This window comes from Oncorhynchus clarkii, chromosome 23, assembly GCF_045791955.1.
Source record: "Oncorhynchus clarkii lewisi isolate Uvic-CL-2024 chromosome 23, UVic_Ocla_1.0, whole genome shotgun sequence".
NCBI lineage: Eukaryota > Metazoa > Chordata > Actinopteri > Salmoniformes > Salmonidae > Oncorhynchus > Oncorhynchus clarkii.
Window position 1 is genome coordinate 54,596,614 of NC_092169.1, and position 23,128 is coordinate 54,619,741.

The 23,128-nt window shown below is 44.7% G+C and overlaps 1 protein-coding gene across 1 annotated transcript in view; it reads left to right on the top strand.

The window, feature by feature from the left end:
* Positions 1 to 23,128, top strand: part of LOC139381651 (testican-2-like) — a 120,781-nt gene that overhangs the window by 53,361 nt on the left and 44,292 nt on the right. The window contains exons 3-4 of the mRNA XM_071125332.1: positions 9,890 to 10,010; positions 17,566 to 17,674. Coding sequence (XP_070981433.1) covers positions 9,890 to 10,010; positions 17,566 to 17,674 — 230 coding nt within the window. The remainder of the gene's footprint in view (positions 1 to 9,889; positions 10,011 to 17,565; positions 17,675 to 23,128) is intronic.

Below are 23,128 nucleotides of genomic sequence, written 5' to 3' on the forward strand. Positions count from 1 at the left end.
TACAACTGGCACCCTATTCCCGCTATTCAACTGGCACCCTATTCCCGCTATTCAACTGGCACCCTATTCCATGTATTTATCTGGCACCCTATTCCCGCTATTCAACTAGCACCCTATTCCCTGTATTTATCTGGCACCCTATTCCCTGTATACAACTGCCACCCTATTGTCTGTATACAACTGGCACCCTATTGTCTGTATACAACTGGCACCCTATTCCCACTATTCAACTGGCACCCTATTCCATGTATACAACTGGCAACCTATTCCCACTATACAACTGGTACCCTATTCCCTGTATACAACTGGCACCCTATTGTCTGTGCACAACTGGCACACTATTCCCTGTATTTATATGGTACCCTATTCCCTGTATTTATATGGCACCCTATTCCATGTATTTATCTGGCACCCTATTCCCGCTATTCAACTGGCACCCTATTGTATGTATACAACTGGCACACTATTCCCTGTATTTATCTGGCACCCTATTCCCGCTATTCAACTGGCACCCTATTGTATGTATACAACTGGCACACTATTCCCTGTATTTATCGGGCACCCTATTCCCTGTATTTATCTGGCACCCTATTCCATGTATTTATCTGGCACCCTATTCCATGTATTTATCTGGCACCCTATTCCATGTATTTATCTGGCACCCTATTCCATGTATTTATCTGGCACCCTATTCCCTGTATTTATCTGGCACCCTATTCCCTGTATTTATCTGGCACCCTATTCCATGTATTCATCTGGCACCCTATTCCATGTATTTATCTGGCACCCTATTCCATGTATTTATCTGGCACCCTATTCCCTGTATACAACTGGCACCATATTCCCTGTATACAACTGGCACCCTATTCCATGTATTCAACTGGCACCCTATTCCCTGTATACAACCGGCACCCTATACCCTGTATACAACTGGCACCCTATTCCCGCTATTCAACTGGCACCCTATTCCCGCTATTCAACTGGCACCCTATTCCATGTATTTATCTGGCACCCTATTCCCGCTATTCAACTAGCACCCTATTCCCTGTATTTATCTGGCACCCTATTCCCTGTATACAACTGGCACCCTATTCCATGTATTTATCTGGCACCCTATTCCCGCTATTCAACTGCCACCCTATTCCATGTATTTATCTGGCACCCTATTCCATCTGGCACCCTATTCCATGTATACAACTGGCACCCTATTCCTTGTATACAGTTCCTTCATTCAGACTTTCTCAACATTTTGTTGTGTTACAGTCTGAATTTAAAATCATTTCAATTGTGATGTTTAGGCACTGGCTTACACACAATATCCCATAATGTCAAAGTGGAATTATGATTAAAAAGAAATGTACAATTTAGTGAAAAGCTGAAATGTCTTGAGTCAATACGTATTCAACCCCTTTGTCATGGCAAGCCTCAATAAGTTCAGGAGTAAAAATGTAATTAACAAGTCACACAATAAGTTGCATTGACACACTCTGTGTGCAATAATAGTGCTTAACATCATTCTTTATGACTACCTCGTCTCTCTCCCCCAAAACATACAATTATCTGTAAGGTCGAGCAGTGAATTTCAAACAGATTCAACCACAAAGACCAGGGAGGTTTTCCAGTGACTCACAATGAAGGGCTCCTATTGGTAGATGGGAGGAAAAAAAGAAGCAGACATTGAAATCTCTTTTGAACATGGTGAAGTTATTCATTACACTTTGGATGGTGTATCAATACACCCAGTCAGTATAAAGATACAGGCCTCCTTCCTAACTCAGTTGCCGGAGAGAAAGGAAACAGCTCAGAGATTTCACCATGAGGTCAATGGTGACTTTACAACTGTTACAGAGTTTCATGGCTGTGACGGGAGAACACTGAGGATGGATCAACAACATTGTAGTTACTCCACAATACTAACCTAAATGACAGAGTGAAAAGAAGGAAGCCTGTACAGAATAAAAATATGACAAAACATGCATCCTGTTTGCAACAAAAACACTAAAGTAAAACTGCAACAAAATATATCACTAGTCACTTTAAACAATGCTACTTAATATAATGTTTACATACCCTACATTATTCATCTCATATGTATATACTGTACTCTATATCATCTACTGCATCTTTATGTAATACATGTATCACTAGCCACTTTAACTATGCCACTTTGTTTACATACTCATCTCATATGTATATACTGCACTCAATACCATCTACTGTATCTTGCCTATGCCGCCTATGCCGCTCTGTACCATCACTCATTCATATATCTTTATGTACATATTCTTTATCCCCTTACACTTGTGTGTATAAGGTAGTAGTTTTGGAATTGTTAGCTAGATTACTTGTTGGTTATTACTGCATTGTCGGAACTAGAAGCACAAGCATTTCGCTACACTCGCATTAACATCTGCTAACCATGTGCTGCTAACCATGTGTATGTGACAAATAAAATTTGATTTGATTTGGAATGTGGCAAAATAATTCACTATTCACACAAAGGGTTGTGTTTGGGGCAAATCGAATACAACATATTACTGAGTACCACTCTCCATATTTTCAAGCATAAGGGTGGCTACATCATGTTATGGGTATGCTTGTAGACGTTAAGGACTGGGTGGTTTTTCAGGATAAAAAATAAACAGAATGGAGCTAAGCACTGACAAAATCCTAGAGGAAAACCTGGTTCAGTCTGCTTTCCACCAGACACTGGGAGATTAATTTACCTTTCAGCAGGACAATAACCTAAAACTCAAGGCCAAATCTACTAACCAAGGAGACAGTGAATGTTCCTGAGTGGCCGAGTTACAGTTTTTACTTAAATCTGCTTGAAAATATATGGCAAGACCTAAAAATGGTTGTCGAGCAATGATCAACAACCAATTTGACAGAGATTGAATAATTGTTTAAAGAATAATGGGCAAATGTTGCACAATCCAGGTGTGGAAAGCTCTTAAAGACTTACCCAGAAAGACCCAGGTGTGGAAAGCTCTTAGAGACTCACCCAGAAAGACTCACAGCTGTAATCACTGCCAAGGTGATTCTAACATGTATTGACTCAGGGAGTTGAATACTTATCTAATCAAGATATATTAGTGTTTTATTTTTCATGAATTTTTTTACACATTTTTCTTCCACTTTGACATTACAGAGTATTTTGTGTAGATTGTTGATTTAAAAAAAAAAAATGTAATCTCACTTTGTAACATAACAAAATGTGGAAAAGGTCAAGGGGTGTGAAATCTTTTTGAAGGTACTGTGGTGCACTACTGTTGACTAGGGCCCAGCTCTGTTGACTACTGTTGACCAGGGCCCAGCTCTGTTGACTACTGTTGACCAGGGCCCAGCTCTGTTGACTACTGTTGACCAGGGCCCAGCTCTGTTGACTACTGTTGACCAGGGCCCAGCTCTGTTGACTACTGTTGACCAGGGCCCAGCTCTGTTGACTACTGTTGACCAGGGCCCAGCTCTGTTGACTACTGTTGACCAGGGCCCAGCTCTGTTGACTACTGTTGACCAGGGCCCAGCTCTGTTGACTACTGTTGACCAGGGCCCAGCTCTGTTGACTACTGTTGACCAGGGCCCAGCTCTGTTAACTACTGTTGACCAGGGCCCAGCTCTGTTGACTACTGTTGACCAGGGCCCAGCTCTGTTGACTACCGTTGACCAGGGCCCAGCTCTGTTGACTACTGTTGACCAGGGCCCAGCTCTGTTGACTACTGTTGACCAGGGCCCAGCTCTGTTGACTACTGTTGACCAGGGCCCAGCTCTGTTGACTACTGTTGACCAGGGCCCAGCTCTGTTGACTACTGTTGACCAGGGCCCAGCTCTGTTGACTACTGTTGACCAGGGCCCAGCTCTGTTGACTACTGTTGACCAGGGCCCAGCTCTGTTGACTACTGTTGACCAGGGCCCAGCTCTGTTGACTACTGTTGACCAGGGCCCAGCTCTGTTGACTACTGTTGACCAGGGCCCAGCTCTGTTGACTACTGTTGACCAGGGCCCAGTTCTGTTGACTACTGTTGACCAGGGCCCACCTCTGTTGACTACTGTTGACCAGGGCCCAGCTCTGTTGACTACTGTCGACCAGGGCCCAGCTCTGTTGACTACTGTTGACCAGGGCCCAGCTCTGTTGACTACTGTCGACCAGGGCCCAGCTCTGTTGACTACTGTTGACCAGGGCCCAGCTCTGTTGACTACTGTTGACCAGGGCCCAGTTCTGTTGACTACTGTTGACCAGGGCCCAGCTCTGTTGACTACTGTTGACCAGGGCCCAGTTCTGTTGACTACTGTTGACCAGGGCCCAGCTCTGTTGACTACTGTTGACCAGGGAGGGCCCAGTTCTGTTGACTACTGTTGACCAGGGCCCAGCTCTGTTGACTACTGTTGACCAGGGCCCAGTTCTGTTGACTACTGTTGACCAGGGAGGGCCCAGCTCTGTTGACTACTGTTGACCAGGGCCCAGCTCTGTTGACTACTGTTGACCAGGGCCCAGTTCTGTTGACTACTGTTGACCAGGGCCCAGTTCTGTTGACTACTGTTGACCAGGGAGGGCCCAGTTCTGTTGACTACTGTTGACCAGGGCCCAGCTCTGTTGACTACTGTTGACCAGGGCCCAGTTCTGTTGACTACTGTTGACCAGGGAGGGCCCAGTTCTGTTGACTACTGTTGACCAGGGCCCAGCTCTGTTGACTACTGTTGACCAGGGCCCAGTTCTGTTGACTGTGTTGCCTGTTGACTACAAAGCAGCTGCTAGAAGCTGACTCAGGATTTGACAGCTTCAATTTGCCTCAACAAGCCTCCTAAACACCTTTCTGCCAACGTATTGAGGGAATCGATGAGACAGCCTGGCGTGACATCCCCTCTCTTACTGATACTGGCAGGTGACCATTGACTCTAGGGTTGCATCCCAAATGGCACCCTAGACCTTTTATAGTGCACTACTTTAACCAGAGAGAGCTCTGTGCTCTCTCTGGTTAAAAGTAACGCACTATAATGGTAATTTGGTCCCTTAGTGCAAGCGAGGTTGGCAATGAACCATTCAACCTGCTGTGGAGGGAGGGAAGGAGGGAGGGAGGGGGTCGACAGAAAGAGAGAGGAACAGAGAGAGGGAACGATAATGAGAGAGAGGGAACGATAACGAGAGAGAAGTTGTTGTTTCTTTGGCATCATTAAAGTGAAGACTTATTTTATCAAATCAATTCTCTGTAATTATTATTACGTGATTAAACTAATCATGTAAATGTAATTAACTAGGAAGTCGGGGCACCAAGGAAAAACTTCAGATTTACGGAAGTTGTAGCGATGAGACAAGACAGTAACTACTAACAATTGGATACCATGAAATTGGGGAGTAAAAGGGGGTAAAATTAAAAAATTATAACAAAATAAATAAAATAAAAACAGTTTAAAATCACATTACATAATTTCACAAATAGTTTCATCTTCACTCATTCATTTTAAACAATAATTAGATGCAAATTTCATAACGGAGACTCTTGTATAAACAGAGTTATGGTAATGTGGCTGTATTGTCTCTCAGGAGGTCACAAACATTAGACAAAACGGACCGGTCGTAGCTCGATTCTCCGACTGTTTACACACTCTCCAAAACATGGATATTGTTCAGTTCTCAAGTTCTGTGAGGTAGAAGAAGTTCCTTTGTTCTACTGTGAAACCCTCTCTCTATACTGCATGGCCGGGGTGGGAAGAGAGTCTCCTCCAGGAATTTATGACCTGAGATAACAGAACCTGGGTGTAGGGGGAAGAAAGAGGTGGTGAGAAAGAGAGAGTTGGTTCTTGCTATATCCAAAGAGGGCCACGTCATGACAATAGGAATGGAGAGAGAGTGAGAGGAACAGAGAGATGTAACGATTGTGAGAGAGAGAGAGGAACAGTGAGAGAGAAAGAGAAACAGAGAGAGAGGGAACGATAATGAGATAGGTAAAGAGAGAAAGAGGAACAGAGAGAGAGGAAATGATAATGAGAGAGATGGGAATAGAGAGAGAGAGAAAGCAGACGTGTCAAATTCTTACCAAAATACCATATGACAGACCAAGTACACATCCTAATTGATAAACAAACCGAAGCAAAGGCAAAGTCTTCTCATGCTTTGTTGATTTTCAAAAAAGCTTTTAACTTAATTTGGCATGAATTAATTGATGGGAAGTGGAGTTGGAGGGAAAACATACAATATTTTAAAATCAATGTACACAAGCAACAAGCAACAGTTAAAATTGGCAATAAACACACAGATTTCTTCCCTCATAGCCGTGGGGTGAGACAGGGATGCAGTTTGAGCCCCACCCTCTTCAACATATATATCAATAAATTGGCGAGGGCACTAGAACAGTCTGCAGCACCTGGCCTCACCCTACTGGACTCTAAAGTCAAATGTCTACTGTTTGCTGATGATCTGGTGCTTCTGTCCCCAACCAAGGAGGGCCTACAGCAGCATCTATATATTCTGCACTGATTCTGTTAGACTTGGGCCCTGACAGTAAATCTCAGTAAGACAAAAATCAATCTGGTCAGAGATACTGTAATCAGAGAGATACCCAATCAATCCTGTTAGAGATCCTGGTAATCAGACATACCCAATCAATCCTGTCAGATATACTGGTAATCAGAGAGATACCCAATCAATCCTGTCAGAGATACTGGTAATCAGATAAATACACAATCAATTCTGTCAGAGATACTGGTAATCAGAGAAATACCCAATCAATCATCTCAGAGATACTGCTAATCAGAGAGATACCCAATCAATCCTGTCAGATATACTGGTATTCAGAGAAATACCCAATTGCTTTGGATAATAGCGTCTGGAAAGTGGCAGGTATTGTTATATTATTTAGGTGAAATGTATTTGCTTGGTTGTTTCTTACTATTATATCAGGCAGTCTGTAAAATATAAGCACTGTCTGTCTAGAGACACTAAAAAACAGCTGTTATATCAGACAGTCTGTAAAATATAATCCCGGTCTGTCTAGAGACACTAGAAAACAGCTGTTATATCAGACAGTCTGTAAAATATAAGCCCTGTCTGTCTAGAGACACTAGAAAACAGCTGTTATGTCAGACAGTCTGTAAAACAGAAGCCCTGTCTGTCTAGAGACACCAGAACAGCTGTTATATCCGACAGTCTGTAAAACAGAAGCCCTGTCTGTCTAGAGATACCAGAGAACAGCTGTTATATCAGACAGTCTGTAAAACAGAAGCCCTGTCTGTCTAGAGACACCAGAACAGCTGTTATATCAGACAGTCTGTAAAACAGTCACTCTGTCTATCTAGAGACACCAGAGAACAGCTGTGTTTTCCCTTGTAGAGCTGACAATAACATTCAGTTTTGACTCACTGCAGTAAGTCAAAATACACTACATGATCAGAAGTATGTGGACACCTGTTCAACGAACATCTCCTTCCTAAATCATGGGCATTAATATGGAGTTGGTCCCCCCCCTTTGCTGCTATAACAGCCTCCACTCTTCTGGGAAGGCTTTCCACTAGATGTTGGAACGTTGCTGCTATAACAGCCTCCACTCTTCTGGGAAGGCTTTCCACTAGATGTTGGAACGTTGCTGCTATAACAGCCTCCACTCTTCTGGGAAGGCTTTCCATTAGATGTTGGAACGTTGCTGCTATAACAGCCTCCACTCTTCTGGGAAGGCTTTCCACTAGATGTTGGAACGTTGCTGCTATAACAGCCTCCACTCTTCTGGGAAGGCTTTCCACTAGATGTTGGAACATTGCTGCTATAACAGCCTCCACTCTTCTGGGAAGGCTTTCCACTAGATATTGGAACGTTGCTGCTATAACAGTCTCCACTCTTCTGGGAAGGCTTTCCACTAGATGTTGGAACGTTGCTGCTATAACAGCCTCCACTCTTCTGGGAAGACTTTCCACTAGATGTTGGAACGTTGCTGCTATAACAGCCTCCACTCTTCTGGGAAGGCTTTCCACTAGATGTTGGAACGTTGCTGCTATAACAGCCTCCACTCTTCTGGGAAGGCTTTCCACTAGATGTTGGAACATTGCTGCTATAACAGCCTCCACTCTTCTGGGAAGGCTTTCCACTAGATGTTGGAACATTGCTGCTATAACAGCCTCCACTCTTCTGGGAAGGCTTTCCACTAGATGTTGGAACATTGCTGCTCAAGAGCATTAGTGAGGTCTGACACTGATGTTGGGTGATGAGGTCTGGCTCGCAGTCGGCGTTCCAATTCATCCCAAAGGTGTTGAATGGGGTTGAGGTCTGGGCTCAGTGCAGGTCAGTCAAGTTCCTCCACACTGATCTCGACAATCAATTTCTGTATGGACCTTGCTTTGTGCACGGGGGCATTGTCATGCTGAAACAGGAAAGGGGCCTTCAAACTGTTCACTTGAACTAAGGGGCCTAGCCCGACCCCTGAAAAACAGCCCCAGACCATTATTCCTCCTGCACCACACTTTACAGTTGGCACTATGCATTGGGGCAGATAGCGTTCTCCTGGCATTCACCAAACCCAGATTTCTCCGTCGGTCTGCCAGATGGTGAAATGTGATTCCATCACTCCAGAGAACACGTTTCCACTGCTCTAGAGTCCAATGGCGGTGAGCTTTATACCCCTCCAGCTGACGCTTGGCAATGCGCAAGGTGATCTTAGGCTTGTGTGCGGCTGCTCGGCCACGAAACCCTTTTCATGAAGCTACCGACGAACAGTTATTGTGCTAACGTTGCTTCCAGAGGCAGTTTGGAACTGGGTAGTGAGTGTTGCATAGTTTATATGCAGTATTTGATTGTAATTTTAACGTTTTTTTTATTTTTTTTCTCCCCACGAGGCGTTGGTTTTATCCACCTAAACGCGCGGAGACCGATTTGTGGCTTTTGACAAGGATCTGGAAGCTGTGCAGGCTGTGGGTTTTGAAAGCACCCACATGTCTGAACCTCAATGTACCTGTATCATACCTGCTGTGTGTCATACCTGCTGTGTATCATACCTGCTGTGTATCATACCTGCTGTGTGTCATACCTGCTGTGTATCATACCTGCTGTGTATCATACCTGCTGTGTATCATACCTGCTGTGTATCATACCTGCTGTGTGTCATACCTGCTGTGTATCATACCTGCTGTGTGTCATACCTGCTGTGTATCATACCTGCTGTGTGTCATACCTGCTGTGTATCATACCTGCTGTGTGTCATACCTGCTGTGTATCATACCTGCTATGTGTCATACCTGCTGTGTGTCATACCTGCTATGTGTCATACCTGCTATGTGTCATACCTGCGGTGTGTCATACTTGCTATTGTCTCTCCAGCCGTTGTGCCCTTGAACAAGGCCCTTAACTCCTAAAACTGGAGATCTGCAGCATCTGTGTTTCTCTGGGGTTAAAAATCTACAAAATAATTTATATGACCAGAATATGAACTTTGATTTCCTTCTTCTTCTTCTTCTTTATTTTTCTCTCCTCCACCTCCTCCACCTCCTCCTCTTCCACCTCCTCTACCTCCTCCTCCACCTCCCCCTCCTCCTCCTCCTCCTCCTCCTCCACCTCCTCCCCCACCTCCTCCCCCACCTCCCCCACCTCCCCTCCTCCTCCTCCTCCTCCTCCTCCTCCTCCTCCACCTCCTCCACCTCCTCCTCCACCTCCACCTCCTCCTCCTCCACCTCCTCCACTTCTTCCTCCTCCTCCACCTCCTCCACCACCTCCTCCTCCCCCTCCCTCCTCCTCCTCCACCTCCCCCTCCTCCTCCTCCTCCACCTCCTCCTCCTCTTCCTCCTCCACCTCCCCCTCCTCCTCCACCTCCTCCACCTCCTCCTCCACCTCCACCTCCCCCTCCTCCTCCTCCTCCTCCTCCTCTTCTTCCTCCTCCTCCTCCCCCTTCTCCTTCTCCTCTTCTTCCAGCTGTGGACACCACCAAGGATCCGTGCCAGAAGGTGAAGTGTAGCCGCCACAAGATCTGTGTTACCCAGGGTTACCAGAGAGCAACGTGTGTCAATGTCAACCGGAAGAAGCTGGAGCACAGGTGGGTGTTCAACCAATCAATGAATCAATCACTCAGAGATTCACAGGCAGAGTCATCTGGTGGTGGTGGGGGGGAGGAGTCTGCATATCATTAGTCCTGGAGGGAAAACTGTGCTCACCAGGGGAGCTTATTCCGCGGTGTTATCGTTGACAGCAGGCGTCTGTCAGCATGTCTTCTGAACAGCAGCGCTATTGATTACATCGCTGTCGTCGTGCCAACGTGCTGTACGTCTGTAAGCCCAGAATGATGTCATTTCGACTAGAACATTCCTGCTGTGCCATGATTAATTAAAAAGGTATAGGCTTGCATCCCAAACAGCATCCTGTATTTCCTTTATAGTGCACTACTATTGACCAAAGTAGTGCACTTTGTAGGGAGTAGGTTTTCCATTTGGGATGCAGACATAAAAATGTAGTCAAACTAAACGTGACACTTCCCTTGTATTGTTTTGTTGTGCATCAGACGCACGCACACACACGCACGCACACACACACACACACACACACACACAAACGCACACGCACACACACACACACACACACACACACAAACGCACACGCACACACACACACAAACGCACACACACACACAAACGCACACGCACACACACACACACACAAACGCACTCGCACACACAAACGCACACACACACACACACAAACGCACACGCACACACACACACACACAAACGCACACGCACACACACACAAACGCACACGCACACACACACACAAACGCACACACACACACACACACACACACACAAACGCACACGCACACATATACACGCACGCACACACACACACACACACATATACACACACACACATATACACACACACACACATATACACACACACACACACATATACACACACACACACACACACATATACACACACACACACACATATACACACACACAAACACGCACGCACACACGCACGCTCACACACACACACACGCACACGCACGCACGCGCGCACACACACACACACACACAAACACGCACGCGCACACACACACACACACACAAACGCACACGCACACGCACACACACACAAACACACACAAACGCACACGCACACACACACACACACAATAAGCAGGTAGAGTATCTCTCTTGGGTGTTATTTAGAGATACCATGATGTTTATAGATGAACCTTTACCCCAGTAGACTAGAGACACCATGATGTTTATAGATGAACCTTGACCCCAGTAGACTAGAGACACCATGATGTTTATAGATGAACCTTTACCCCAGTAGACTAGAGACACCATGATGTTTATAGATGACCCAGTAGACTAGAGACACCATGATGTTTATAGATGACCCAGTAGACTAGAGAAACCATGATGTTTATAGATGACCCTTGACCCCAGTAGACTAGAGACACCATGATGTTTATAGATGAACCTTTACCCCAGTAGACTAGAGACACCATGATGTTCATAGTTGAACCTTGACCCCAGTAGACTAGAGACACCATGATGTTTATAGATAAACCTTTACCCCAGTAGACTAGAGAAACCATGATGTTTATAGATGACCCTTGACCCCAGTAGACTAGAGACACCATGATGTTTATAGATGACCCAGTAGACTAGAGACACCATGATGTTTATAGATGAACCTTTACCCCAGTAGACTAGAGACACCATGATGTTTATAGATGCACTTTGACCCCAGTAGACTAGAGACACCATGATGTTTACAGATGACCCAGTAGACTAGAGACACCATGATGTTTACAGATGACCCAGTAGACTAGAGAAAACATGATGTTTATAGATGACCCTTGACCCCAGTAGACTAGAGACACCATGATGTTTATAGATGACCCAGTAGACTAGAGACACCATGATGTTTATAGATGAACCTTTACCCCAGTAGACTAGAGACACCATGATGTTTATAGATGCACTTTGACCCCAGTAGACTAGAGACACCATGATGTTTACAGATGACCCAGTAGACTAGAGACACCATGATGTTTACAGATGACCCAGTAGACTAGAGACACCATGATGTTCATAGTTGAACCTTGACCCCAGTAGACTAGAGATACCATGATGTTTATAGATGACCCAGTAGACTAGAGACACCATGATGTTTATAGATGAACCTTTACCCCAGTAGACTAGAGACACCATGATGTTTATAGATGACCCAGTAGACTAGAGACACCATGATGTTTATAGATGACCCAGTAGACTAGAGACACCATGATGTTTATAGATGACCCAGTAGACTAGAGAAACCATGATGTTTATAGATGATCCTTTACCCCAGTAGACTAGAGACACCATGATGTTTATAGATGAACCTTCACCCCAGTAGACTAGAGACACCATGATGTTTATAGATGACCCAGTAGACTAGAGATACCATGATGTTTATAGATTATCCTTTACCCCAGTAGACTAGAGACACCATGATGTTTATAGATGACCCAGTAGACTAGAGATACCATGATGTTTATAGATGAACCTTGACCCCAGTAGACTAGAGACACCATGATGTTTATAGATGACCCAGTAGACTAGAGAAACCATGATGTTTATAGATGAACCTTTACCCCAGTAGACTAGAGAAACCATGATGTTTATAGATGAACCTTGACCCCAATAGACTAGAGACACCATGATGTTTATAGATGACCCAGTAGACTAGAGACACCATGATGTTTATAGATGAACCTTTACCCCAGTAGACTAGAGACACCATGATGTTTACAGATGACCCAGTAGACTAGAGACACCATGATGTTTATAGATGACCCAGTAGACTAGAGACACCATGATGTTTATAGATGACCCAGTAGACTAGAGACACCATGATGTTTATAGATGACCCAGTAGACTAGAGACACCATGATGTTTATAGATGAACCTTTACCCCAGTAGACTAGAGACACCATGATGTTCATAGATTAACCTTTACCCCAGTAGACTAGAGACACCATGATGTTTATAGATGACCCAGTAGACTAGAGAAACCATGATGTTTATAGATGACCCAGTAGACTAGAGAAACCATGATGTTTACAGATAAACCTTTACCCCAGTAGACTAGAGACACCATGATGTTTATAGATGAACCTTGACCCCAGTAGACTAGAGACACCATGATGTTTATAGATGAACCTTGACCCCAGTAGACTAGAGACACCATTATGTTTATAGATGAACCTTGACCCCAGTAGACTAGAGACACCATGATGTTTATAGATGACCCAGTAGACTAGAGACACCATGATGTTTATAGATGAACCTTTACCCAGTAGACTAGAGACACCATGATGTTTATAGATGAACCTTTACCCCAGTAGACTAGAGACACCATGATGTTTATAGATGACCCTTGACCCCAGTAGACTAGAGACACCATGATGTTTACAGATGAACCTTTACCCAGTAGACTAGAGAAACCATGATGTTTATAGATGACCCAGTAGACTAGAGACACCATGATGTTTATAGATGAACCTTGACCCCAGTAGACTAGAGACACCATGATGTTTATAGATGACCCAGTAGACTAGAGAAACCATGATGTTTATAGATGAACCTTTACCCCAGTAGACTAGAGAAACCATGATGTTTATAGATGAACCTTGACCCCAGTAGACTAGAGACACCATGATGTTTATAGATGACCCAGTAGACTAGAGACACCATGATGTTTATAGATGAACCTTTACCCCAGTAGACTAGAGACACCATGATGTTTACAGATGACCCAGTAGACTAGAGACACCATGATGTTTATAGATGACCCAGTAGACTAGAGACACCATGATGTTTATAGATGACCCAGTAGACTAGAGACACCATGATGTTTATAGATGAACCTTTACCCCAGTAGACTAGAGACACCATGATGTTTATAGATGAACCTTTACCCCAGTAGACTAGAGACACCATGATGTTTATAGATGACCCAGTAGACTAGAGAAACCATGATGTTTATAGATGACCCAGTAGACTAGAGAAACCATGATGTTTACAGATAAACCTTTACCCCAGTAGACTAGAGACACCATGATGTTTATAGATGAACCTTGACCCCAGTAGACTAGAGACACCATGATGTTTATAGATGAACCTTGACCCCAGTAGACTAGAGACACCATGATGTTTATAGATGAACCTTGACCCCAGTAGACTAGAGACACCATGATGTTTATAGATGACCCAGTAGACTAGAGACACCATGATGTTTATAGATGAACCTTTACCCAGTAGACTAGAGACACCATGATGTTTACAGATGACCCAGTAGACTAGAGACACCATGATGTTTATAGATGAACCTTTACCCAGTAGACTAGAGACACCATGGTGTTTACAGATGACCCAGTAGACTAGAGACACCATGATGTTTATAGATGAACCTTTACCCCAGTAGACTAGAGACACCATGATGTTCATAGTTGAACCTTTATCCCAGTAGACTAGAGACACCATGATGTTTATAGATGAACCTTTACCCCAGTAGACTAGAGACACCATGATGTTTATAGATGACCCTTGACCCCAGTAGACTAGAGACACCATGATGTTTACAGATGAACCTTTACCCAGTAGACTAGAGAAACCATGATGTTTATAGATGACCCAGTAGACTAGAGACACCATGATGTTTATAGATGAACCTTTACCCCAGTAGACTAGAGACACCATGATGTTTACAGATGAACCTTTACCCCAGTAGACTAGAGACACCATGATGTTTACAGATGACCCAGTAGACTAGAGACACCATGATGTTTATAGATGACCCAGTAGACTAGAGACACCATGATGTTTATAGATGACCCAGTAGACTAGAGACACCATGATGTTTATAGATGACCCAGTAGACTAGAGACACCATGATGTTTATAGATGAACCTTTACCCCAGTAGACTAGAGACACCATGATGTTCATAGATTAACCTTTACCCCAGTAGACTAGAGACACCATGATGTTTATAGATGACCCAGTAGACTAGAGAAACCATGATGTTTATAGATGACCCAGTAGACTAGAGAAACCATGATGTTTACAGATAAACCTTTACCCCAGTAGACTAGAGACACCATGATGTTTATAGATGAACCTTGACCCCAGTAGACTAGAGACACCATGATGTTTATAGATGAACCTTGACCCCAGTAGACTAGAGACACCATTATGTTTATAGATGAACCTTGACCCCAGTAGACTAGAGACACCATGATGTTTATAGATGACCCAGTAGACTAGAGACACCATGATGTTTATAGATGAACCTTTACCCAGTAGACTAGAGACACCATGATGTTTATAGATGAACCTTTACCCCAGTAGACTAGAGACACCATGATGTTTATAGATGACCCTTGACCCCAGTAGACTAGAGACACCATGATGTTTACAGATGAACCTTTACCCAGTAGACTAGAGAAACCATGATGTTTATAGATGACCCAGTAGACTAGAGACACCATGATGTTTATAGATGAACCTTGACCCCAGTAGACTAGAGACACCATGATGTTTATAGATGACCCAGTAGACTAGAGAAACCATGATGTTTATAGATGAACCTTTACCCCAGTAGACTAGAGAAACCATGATGTTTATAGATGAACCTTGACCCCAGTAGACTAGAGACACCATGATGTTTATAGATGACCCAGTAGACTAGAGACACCATGATGTTTATAGATGAACCTTTACCCCAGTAGACTAGAGACACCATGATGTTTACAGATGACCCAGTAGACTAGAGACACCATGATGTTTATAGATGACCCAGTAGACTAGAGACACCATGATGTTTATAGATGACCCAGTAGACTAGAGACACCATGATGTTTATAGATGACCCAGTAGACTAGAGACACCATGATGTTTATAGATGAACCTTTACCCCAGTAGACTAGAGACACCATGATGTTTATAGATGAACCTTTACCCCAGTAGACTAGAGACACCATGATGTTTATAGATGACCCAGTAGACTAGAGAAACCATGATGTTTATAGATGACCCAGTAGACTAGAGAAACCATGATGTTTACAGCTAAACCTTTACCCCAGTAGACTAGAGACACCATGATGTTTATAGATGAACCTTGACCCCAGTAGACTAGAGACACCATGATGTTTATAGATGAACCTTGACCCCAGTAGACTAGAGACACCATGATGTTTATAGATGAACCTTGACCCCAGTAGACTAGAGACACCATGATGTTTATAGATGACCCAGTAGACTAGAGACACCATGATGTTTATAGATGAACCTTTACCCAGTAGACTAGAGACACCATGATGTTTACAGATGACCCAGTAGACTAGAGACACCATGATGTTTATAGATGAACCTTTACCCAGTAGACTAGAGACACCATGGTGTTTACAGATGACCCAGTAGACTAGAGACACCATGATGTTTATAGATGAACCTTTACCCCAGTAGACTAGAGACACCATGATGTTCATAGTTGAACCTTTATCCCAGTAGACTAGAGACACCATGATGTTTATAGATGAACCTTTACCCCAGTAGACTAGAGACACCATGATGTTTATAGATGACCCTTGACCCCAGTAGACTAGAGACACCATGATGTTTACAGATGAACCTTTACCCAGTAGACTAGAGAAACCATGATGTTTATAGATGACCCAGTAGACTAGAGACACCATGATGTTTATAGATGAACCTTTACCCCAGTAGACTAGAGACACCATGATGTTTACAGATGAACCTTTGGGATATTATTATAATTTATGAAACGTTTTGATCTAAGACCTAGCCTCTGAACCTCAGGCTTTCGAGACCAAATGTAAAGGACGGCACCGCAATAATTAAATAACACAACAACCATGGTAGCCATGGTAACACAATGCACTACCGATGGTAAGAGCGTTGGACTAGTAACCGGAAGGTTGCAAGTTCAAATCACCCGAGCTGACAAGGTACAAATCGGTCGTTCTGCCCCTGAACAAGGCAGTTAACCCACTGTTCCTAGGCCGTCATTGAAAATAAGAATTTGTTCTTAACTGACTTGCCTAGTTCAATAAAGGTAAAATAAACAGAAATAGTGGCAGGAACAAACGTAATCGGAAAAAGGCGTGTTAACAGATTGAAACATTATTCCCTGCAAAGGCTATATGCAGCGACAGCAAGACATTCATCTTTCTCAATAAACAGCTTCATCTTTTTGACGCTACCCTTGAGATGAGGGAGCAGCAGTGGTGTGGAAGGAAGGGTTATAAGCACCAACACAGCCATGCTAACTGCTAACCCTGCTAATGAGGCCCTGCTAATGCTACTGCTAATGCTACTGCTAATGCTACTGCGAATGCTAATGTAGAGTACAGGAAGCTATTGGGGTTTGTTTTTGGAAGTGGATATGCTGCTCACTAAGTAAGAAGATGAGCAAGTCAAGCAGAGTCTAGTTGACGTAGTTTAAATTTTTTTTAATCTTATGTCCTCCCTTTGTGATTGTTTAGAAGTTGTATTACAGGAGTTATTATAGATATGTCTGTTAACTAATCTCCATTTTTCCTCTGTAGAAGCAGACAGCCTGTAGAGCTGATGCCTCATGAGAACACCTGTAAGCCCTGCCCTGTGGTTGCTGCCTCCCCTGTGTGTGGTACGGATAAACACAACTACGCCTCTCAGGTACTAACATACCTCCTCTTTCTCTCAATTCAATTATTACTCCCTGTCCCCCTCTCTCCCACCCTCTCTCTCTCCTCCTCATTCTCCCTCTCTCCCCGTCTCTCTCCCCCTCTCTCTCTCCGCCTCTCTCTCGTCTCCCCTATCTCTCTCCCCCCCTCTCTCCTCTCTCTGTCAATTCAATTCTCCCTCTCTCTCTCCGCCCCTCTCTCTCATCTCCCCTCTCTCTCTCTCCGCCCCTCTCTCATCTCTCCCTGTATATCTCTCTCGTCTCTCCCTGTATATCTCGTCTCTCCCTGTATATCTCGTCTCTCCCTGTATATCTCTCTCGTCTCTCCCTGTATATCTCTCTCATCACTCCCTGTATATCTCTCTCGTCTCTCCCTGTATATATCGTCTCTCCCTGTATATCTCTCTCGTCTCTCCCTGTAAATCTCTCTCGTCTCTCCCTGTATATCTCGTCTCTCCCTGTATATCTCTCTCGTCTCTCCCTGTATATCTCTCTCATCACTCCCTGTATATCTCTCTCGTCTCTCCCTGTATATCTCGTCTCTCCCTGTATATCTCTCTCGTCTCTCCCTGTATATCTCTCTCGTCTCTCCCTGTAAATCTCTCTCGTCTCTCCCTGTATATCTCTCTCGTCTCTCCCTGTATATCTCGTCTCTCCCTGTATATCTCGTCACTCCCTGTATATCTCTCTCGTCTCTCCCTGTATATCTCTCTCGTCTCTCCCTGTATATCTCTCTCCTCTCTCCCTGTATATCTCGTCTCTCCCTGTATATATATCTCGTCTCTCCCTGTATATCTCTCTCGTCTCTCCCTGTATATCTCTCTCATCTCTCCCTGTATATCTCTCTCGTCTCTCCCTGTATATCTCTCTCGTCTCTCCCTGTATATCTCGTCTCTCCCTGTATATCTCTCTCGTCTCTCCCTGTATATCTCTCTCCTCTCTCCCTGTATATCTCTCTCGTCTCTCCCTGTATATCTCGTCTCTCCCTGTATATCTCTCTCATCTCTCCCTGTATATCTCTCTCCTCTCTCCCTGTATATCTCGTCTCTCCCTGTATATCTCGTCTCTCCCTGTATATCTCTCTCGTCTCTCCCTGTATATCTCTCTCGTCTCTCCCTGTATATCTCTCTCGTCTCTCCCTGTATATCTCTCTCGTCTCTCCCTGTATATCTCTCTCGTCTCTCCCTGTATATCTCTCTCGTCTCTCCCTGTATATCTCTCTCGTCTCTCCCTGTACATCTCTCTCGTCTCTCCCTGTATATCTCGTCTCTCCCTGTATATCTCTCTCGTCTCTCCCTGTATATCTCTCTCGTCTCTCCCTGTATATCTCTCTCCTCTCTCCCTGTATATCTCTCTCCTCTCTCCCTGTATATCTCTCTCATCTCTCCCTGTATATCTCTCTCGTCTCTCCCTGTATATCTCGTCTCTCCCTGTATATCTCTCTCGTCTCTCCCTGTATATCTCTCTCCTCTCTCCCTGTATATCTCGTCTCTCCCTGTATATCTCGTCTCTCCCTGTATATCTCGTCTCTCCCTGTATATCTCGTCTCTCCCTGTATATCTCTCTCGTCTCTCCCTGTATATCTCTCTCGTCTCTCCCTGTATATCTCGTCTCTCCCTGTATATCTCTCTCGTCTCTCCCTGTATATCTCTCTCGTCTCTCCCTGTATATCTCCTCTCTCCCTGTATATCTCGTCTCTCCCTGTATATCTCGTCTCTCCCTGTATATCTCGTCTCTCCCTGTATATCTCTCTCGTCTCTCCCTGTATATCTCTCTCGTCTCTCCCTGTATATCTCCTCTCTCCCTGTATATCTCGTCTCTCCCTGTATATCTCGTCTCTCCCTGTATATCTCTCTCGTCTCTCCCTGTATATCTCTCTCGTCTCTCCCTGTATATCTCGTCTCTCCCTGTATATCTCTCTCGTCTCTCCCTGTATATCTCTCTCGTCTCTCCCTGTATATCTCCTCTCTCCCTGTATATCTCGTCTCTCCCTGTATATCTCGTCTCTCCCTGTATATCTCGTCTCTCCCTGTATATCTCTCTCGTCTCTCCCTGTATATCTCTCTCGTCTCTCCCTGTATATCTCCTCTCTCCCTGTATATCTCGTCTCTCCCTGTATATCTCGTCTCTCCCTGTATATCTCTCTCGTCTCTCCCTGTATATCTCCTCTCTCCCTGTATATCTCGTCTCTCCCTGTATATCTCGTCTCTCCCTGTATATCTCCTCTCTCCCTGTATATCTCCTCTCTCCCTGTATATCTCTCTCGTCTCTCCCTGTATATCTCCTCTCTCCCTGTATATCTCCTCTCTCCCTGTATATCTCGTCTCTCCCTGTATATCTCGTCTCTCCCTGTATATCTCTCTCGTCTCTCCCTGTATATCTCCTCTCTCCCTGTATATCTCGTCTCTCCCTGTATATCTCGTCTCTCCCTGTATATCTCCTCTCTCCCTGTATATCTCCTCTCTCCCTGTATATCTCTCTCGTCTCTCCCTGTATATCTCCTCTCTCCCTGTATATCTCCTCTCTCCCTGTATATCTCGTCTCTCCCTGTATATCTCGTCTCTCCCTGTATATCTCTCTCGTCTCTCCCTGTATATCTCCTCTCTCCCTGTATATCTCTCTCGTCTCTCCCTGTATATCTCCTCTCTCCCTGTATATCTCTCTCGTCTCTCCCTGTATATCTCGTCTCTCCCTGTATATCTCGTCTCTCCCTGTATATCTCGTCTCTCCCTGTATATCTCTCTCGTCTCTCCCTGTATATCTCGTCTCTCCCTGTATATCTCTCTCGTCTCTCCCTGTATATCTCTCTCGTCTCTCCCTGTATATCTCTCTCCTCTCTCCCTGTATATCTCGTCTCTCCCTGTATATCTCGTCTCTCCCTGTATATCTCGTCTCTCCCTGTATATCTCTCTCGTCTCTCCCTGTATATCTCTCTCGTCTCTCCCTGTATATCTCTCTCGTCTCTCCCTGTATATCTCTCTCGTCTCTCCCTGTATATCTCTCTCGTCTCTCCCTGTATATCTCGTCTCTCCCTGTATATCTCTCTCATCTCTCCCTGTATATCTCGTCTCTCCCTGTATATCTCTCTCGTCTCTCCCTGTATATCTCTCTCGTCTCTCCCTGTATATCTCTCTCGTCTCTCCCTGTATATCTCTCTCATCTCTCCCTGTATATCTCGTCTCTCCCTGTATATCTCTCTCGTCTCTCCCTGTATATCTCTCTCGTCTCTCCCTGTATATCTCTCTCGTCTCTCCCTGTATATCTCTCTCATCTCTCCCTGTATATCTCGTCTCTCCCTGTATATCTCTCTCGTCTCTCCCTGTATATCTCGTCTCTCCCTGTATATCTCTCTCGTCTCTCCCTGTATATCTCCTCTCTCCCTGTATATCTCTCTCATCTCTCCCTGTATATCTCTCTCGTCTCTCCCTGTATATCTCTCTCATCTCTCCCTGTATATCTCGTCTCTCCCTGTATATCTCTCTCGTCTCTCCCTGTATATCTCTCTCGTCTCTCCCTGTATATCTCTCTCATCTCTCCCTGTATATCTCGTCTCTCCCTGTATATCTCTCTCGTCTCTCCCTGTATATCTCGTCTCTCCCTGTATATCTCGTCTCTCCCTGTATATCTCGTCTCTCCCTGTATATCTCTCTCCTCTCTCCCTGTATATCTCGTCTCTCCCTGTATATCTCTCTCGTCTCTCCCTGTATATCTCTCTCATCTCTCCCTGTATATCTCTCTCGTCTCTCCCTGTATATCTCTCTCATCTCTCCCTGTATATCTCGTCTCTCCCTGTATATCTCTCTCGTCTCTCCCTGTATATCTCGTCTCTCCCTGTATATCTCTCTCGTCTCTCCCTGTATATCTCCTCTCTCCCTGTATATCTCTCTCATCTCTCCCTGTATATCTCCTCTCTCCCTGTATATCTCTCTCGTCTCTCCCTGTATATCTCTCTCATCTCTCCCTGTATATCTCTCTCGTCTCTCCCTGTATATCTCTCTCGTCTCTCCCTGTATATCTCTCTCATCTCTCCCTGTATATCTCTCTCGTCTCTCCCTGTATATCTCTCTCATCTCTCCCTGTATATCTCTCTCGTCTCTCCCTGTATATCTCGTCTCTCCCTGTATATCTCGTCTCTCCCTGTATATCTCTCTCATCTCTCCCTGTATATCTCTCTCATCTCTCCCTGTATATCTCGTCTCTCCCTGTATATCTCTCTCATCTCTCCCTGTATATCTCTCTCATCTCTCCCTGTATATCTCTCTCATCTCTCCCTGTATATCTCTCTCATCTCTCCCTGTATATCTCTCTCATCTCTCCCTGTATATCTCTCTCATCTCTCCCTGTATATCTCTCTCATCTCTCCCTGTATATCTCTCTCATCTCTCCCTGTATATCTCTCTCGTCTCTCCCTGTATATCTCTCTCATCTCTCCCTGTATATCTCTCTCATCTCTCCCTGTATATCTCTCTCATCTCTCCCTGTATATCTCTCTCGTCTCTCCCTGTATATCTCGTCTCTCCCTGTATATCTCTCTCGTCTCTCCCTGTATATCTCGTCTCTCCCTGTAAATCTCTCTCATCTCTCCCTGTATATCTCATCTCTCCCTGTATATCTCATCTCTCCCTGTATATCTCATCTCTCCCTGTATATCTCTCTCATCTCTCCCTGTATATCTCGTCTCTCCCTGTATATCTCTCTCGTCTCTCCCTGTATATCTCCTCTCTCCCTGTATATCTCTCTCATCTCTCCCTGTATATCTCATCTCTCCCTGTATATCTCTCTCATCTCTCCCTGTATATCTCGTCTCTCCCTGTATATCTCTCTCGTCTCTCCCTGTATATCTCTCTCGTCTCTCCCTGTATATCTCTCTCATCTCTCCCTGTATATCTGGTTCCAAGAGGACAAGTGCACTGTACCGCTGGATGAATGCAAATGCAGGTGTTCATCCCAAGTGGCACCCTATTCCCTTTATATTGCACTACTTTGACCAGGGCCCATAAGGAATAGGCTGCCATTTAGGACGCAGGTCAGGATGAATGCAATGCATGCGTGTGATCAATGTTTGTCTCAGGTTTGAACAGCGTAGCACCGCCCACTACTTTCCCCCTTTATTGATTTATGTAGTTTTTAATTCTGACCTTGATGAGAACGACTGCTCACTCAGCCCCTTCTCCCTCATCTCTCCCTCTCTCCCTCCTCTCTTCCTCTCTCCCTCTCTCCCTCCTCTCTTCCTCTCTCCCTCCTCTCTCCCTCATCTCTCCCTCTCTCCCTCCTCTCTCTTTCCTCTCTCCATCCTCTTTCCCTCCTCTCTCTCTCTCTCTCTCTCGCTCTCTCTCTCTCTCTCTCTCTCTCTCTCTCTCTCTCTATCTCCTCTCTCTCTCTCACTCTCTCTCTCTCTCTCTCTCTCTCTCTCCCTCCTCTATCCTTACTGGCTCTCCTCTCTCTCT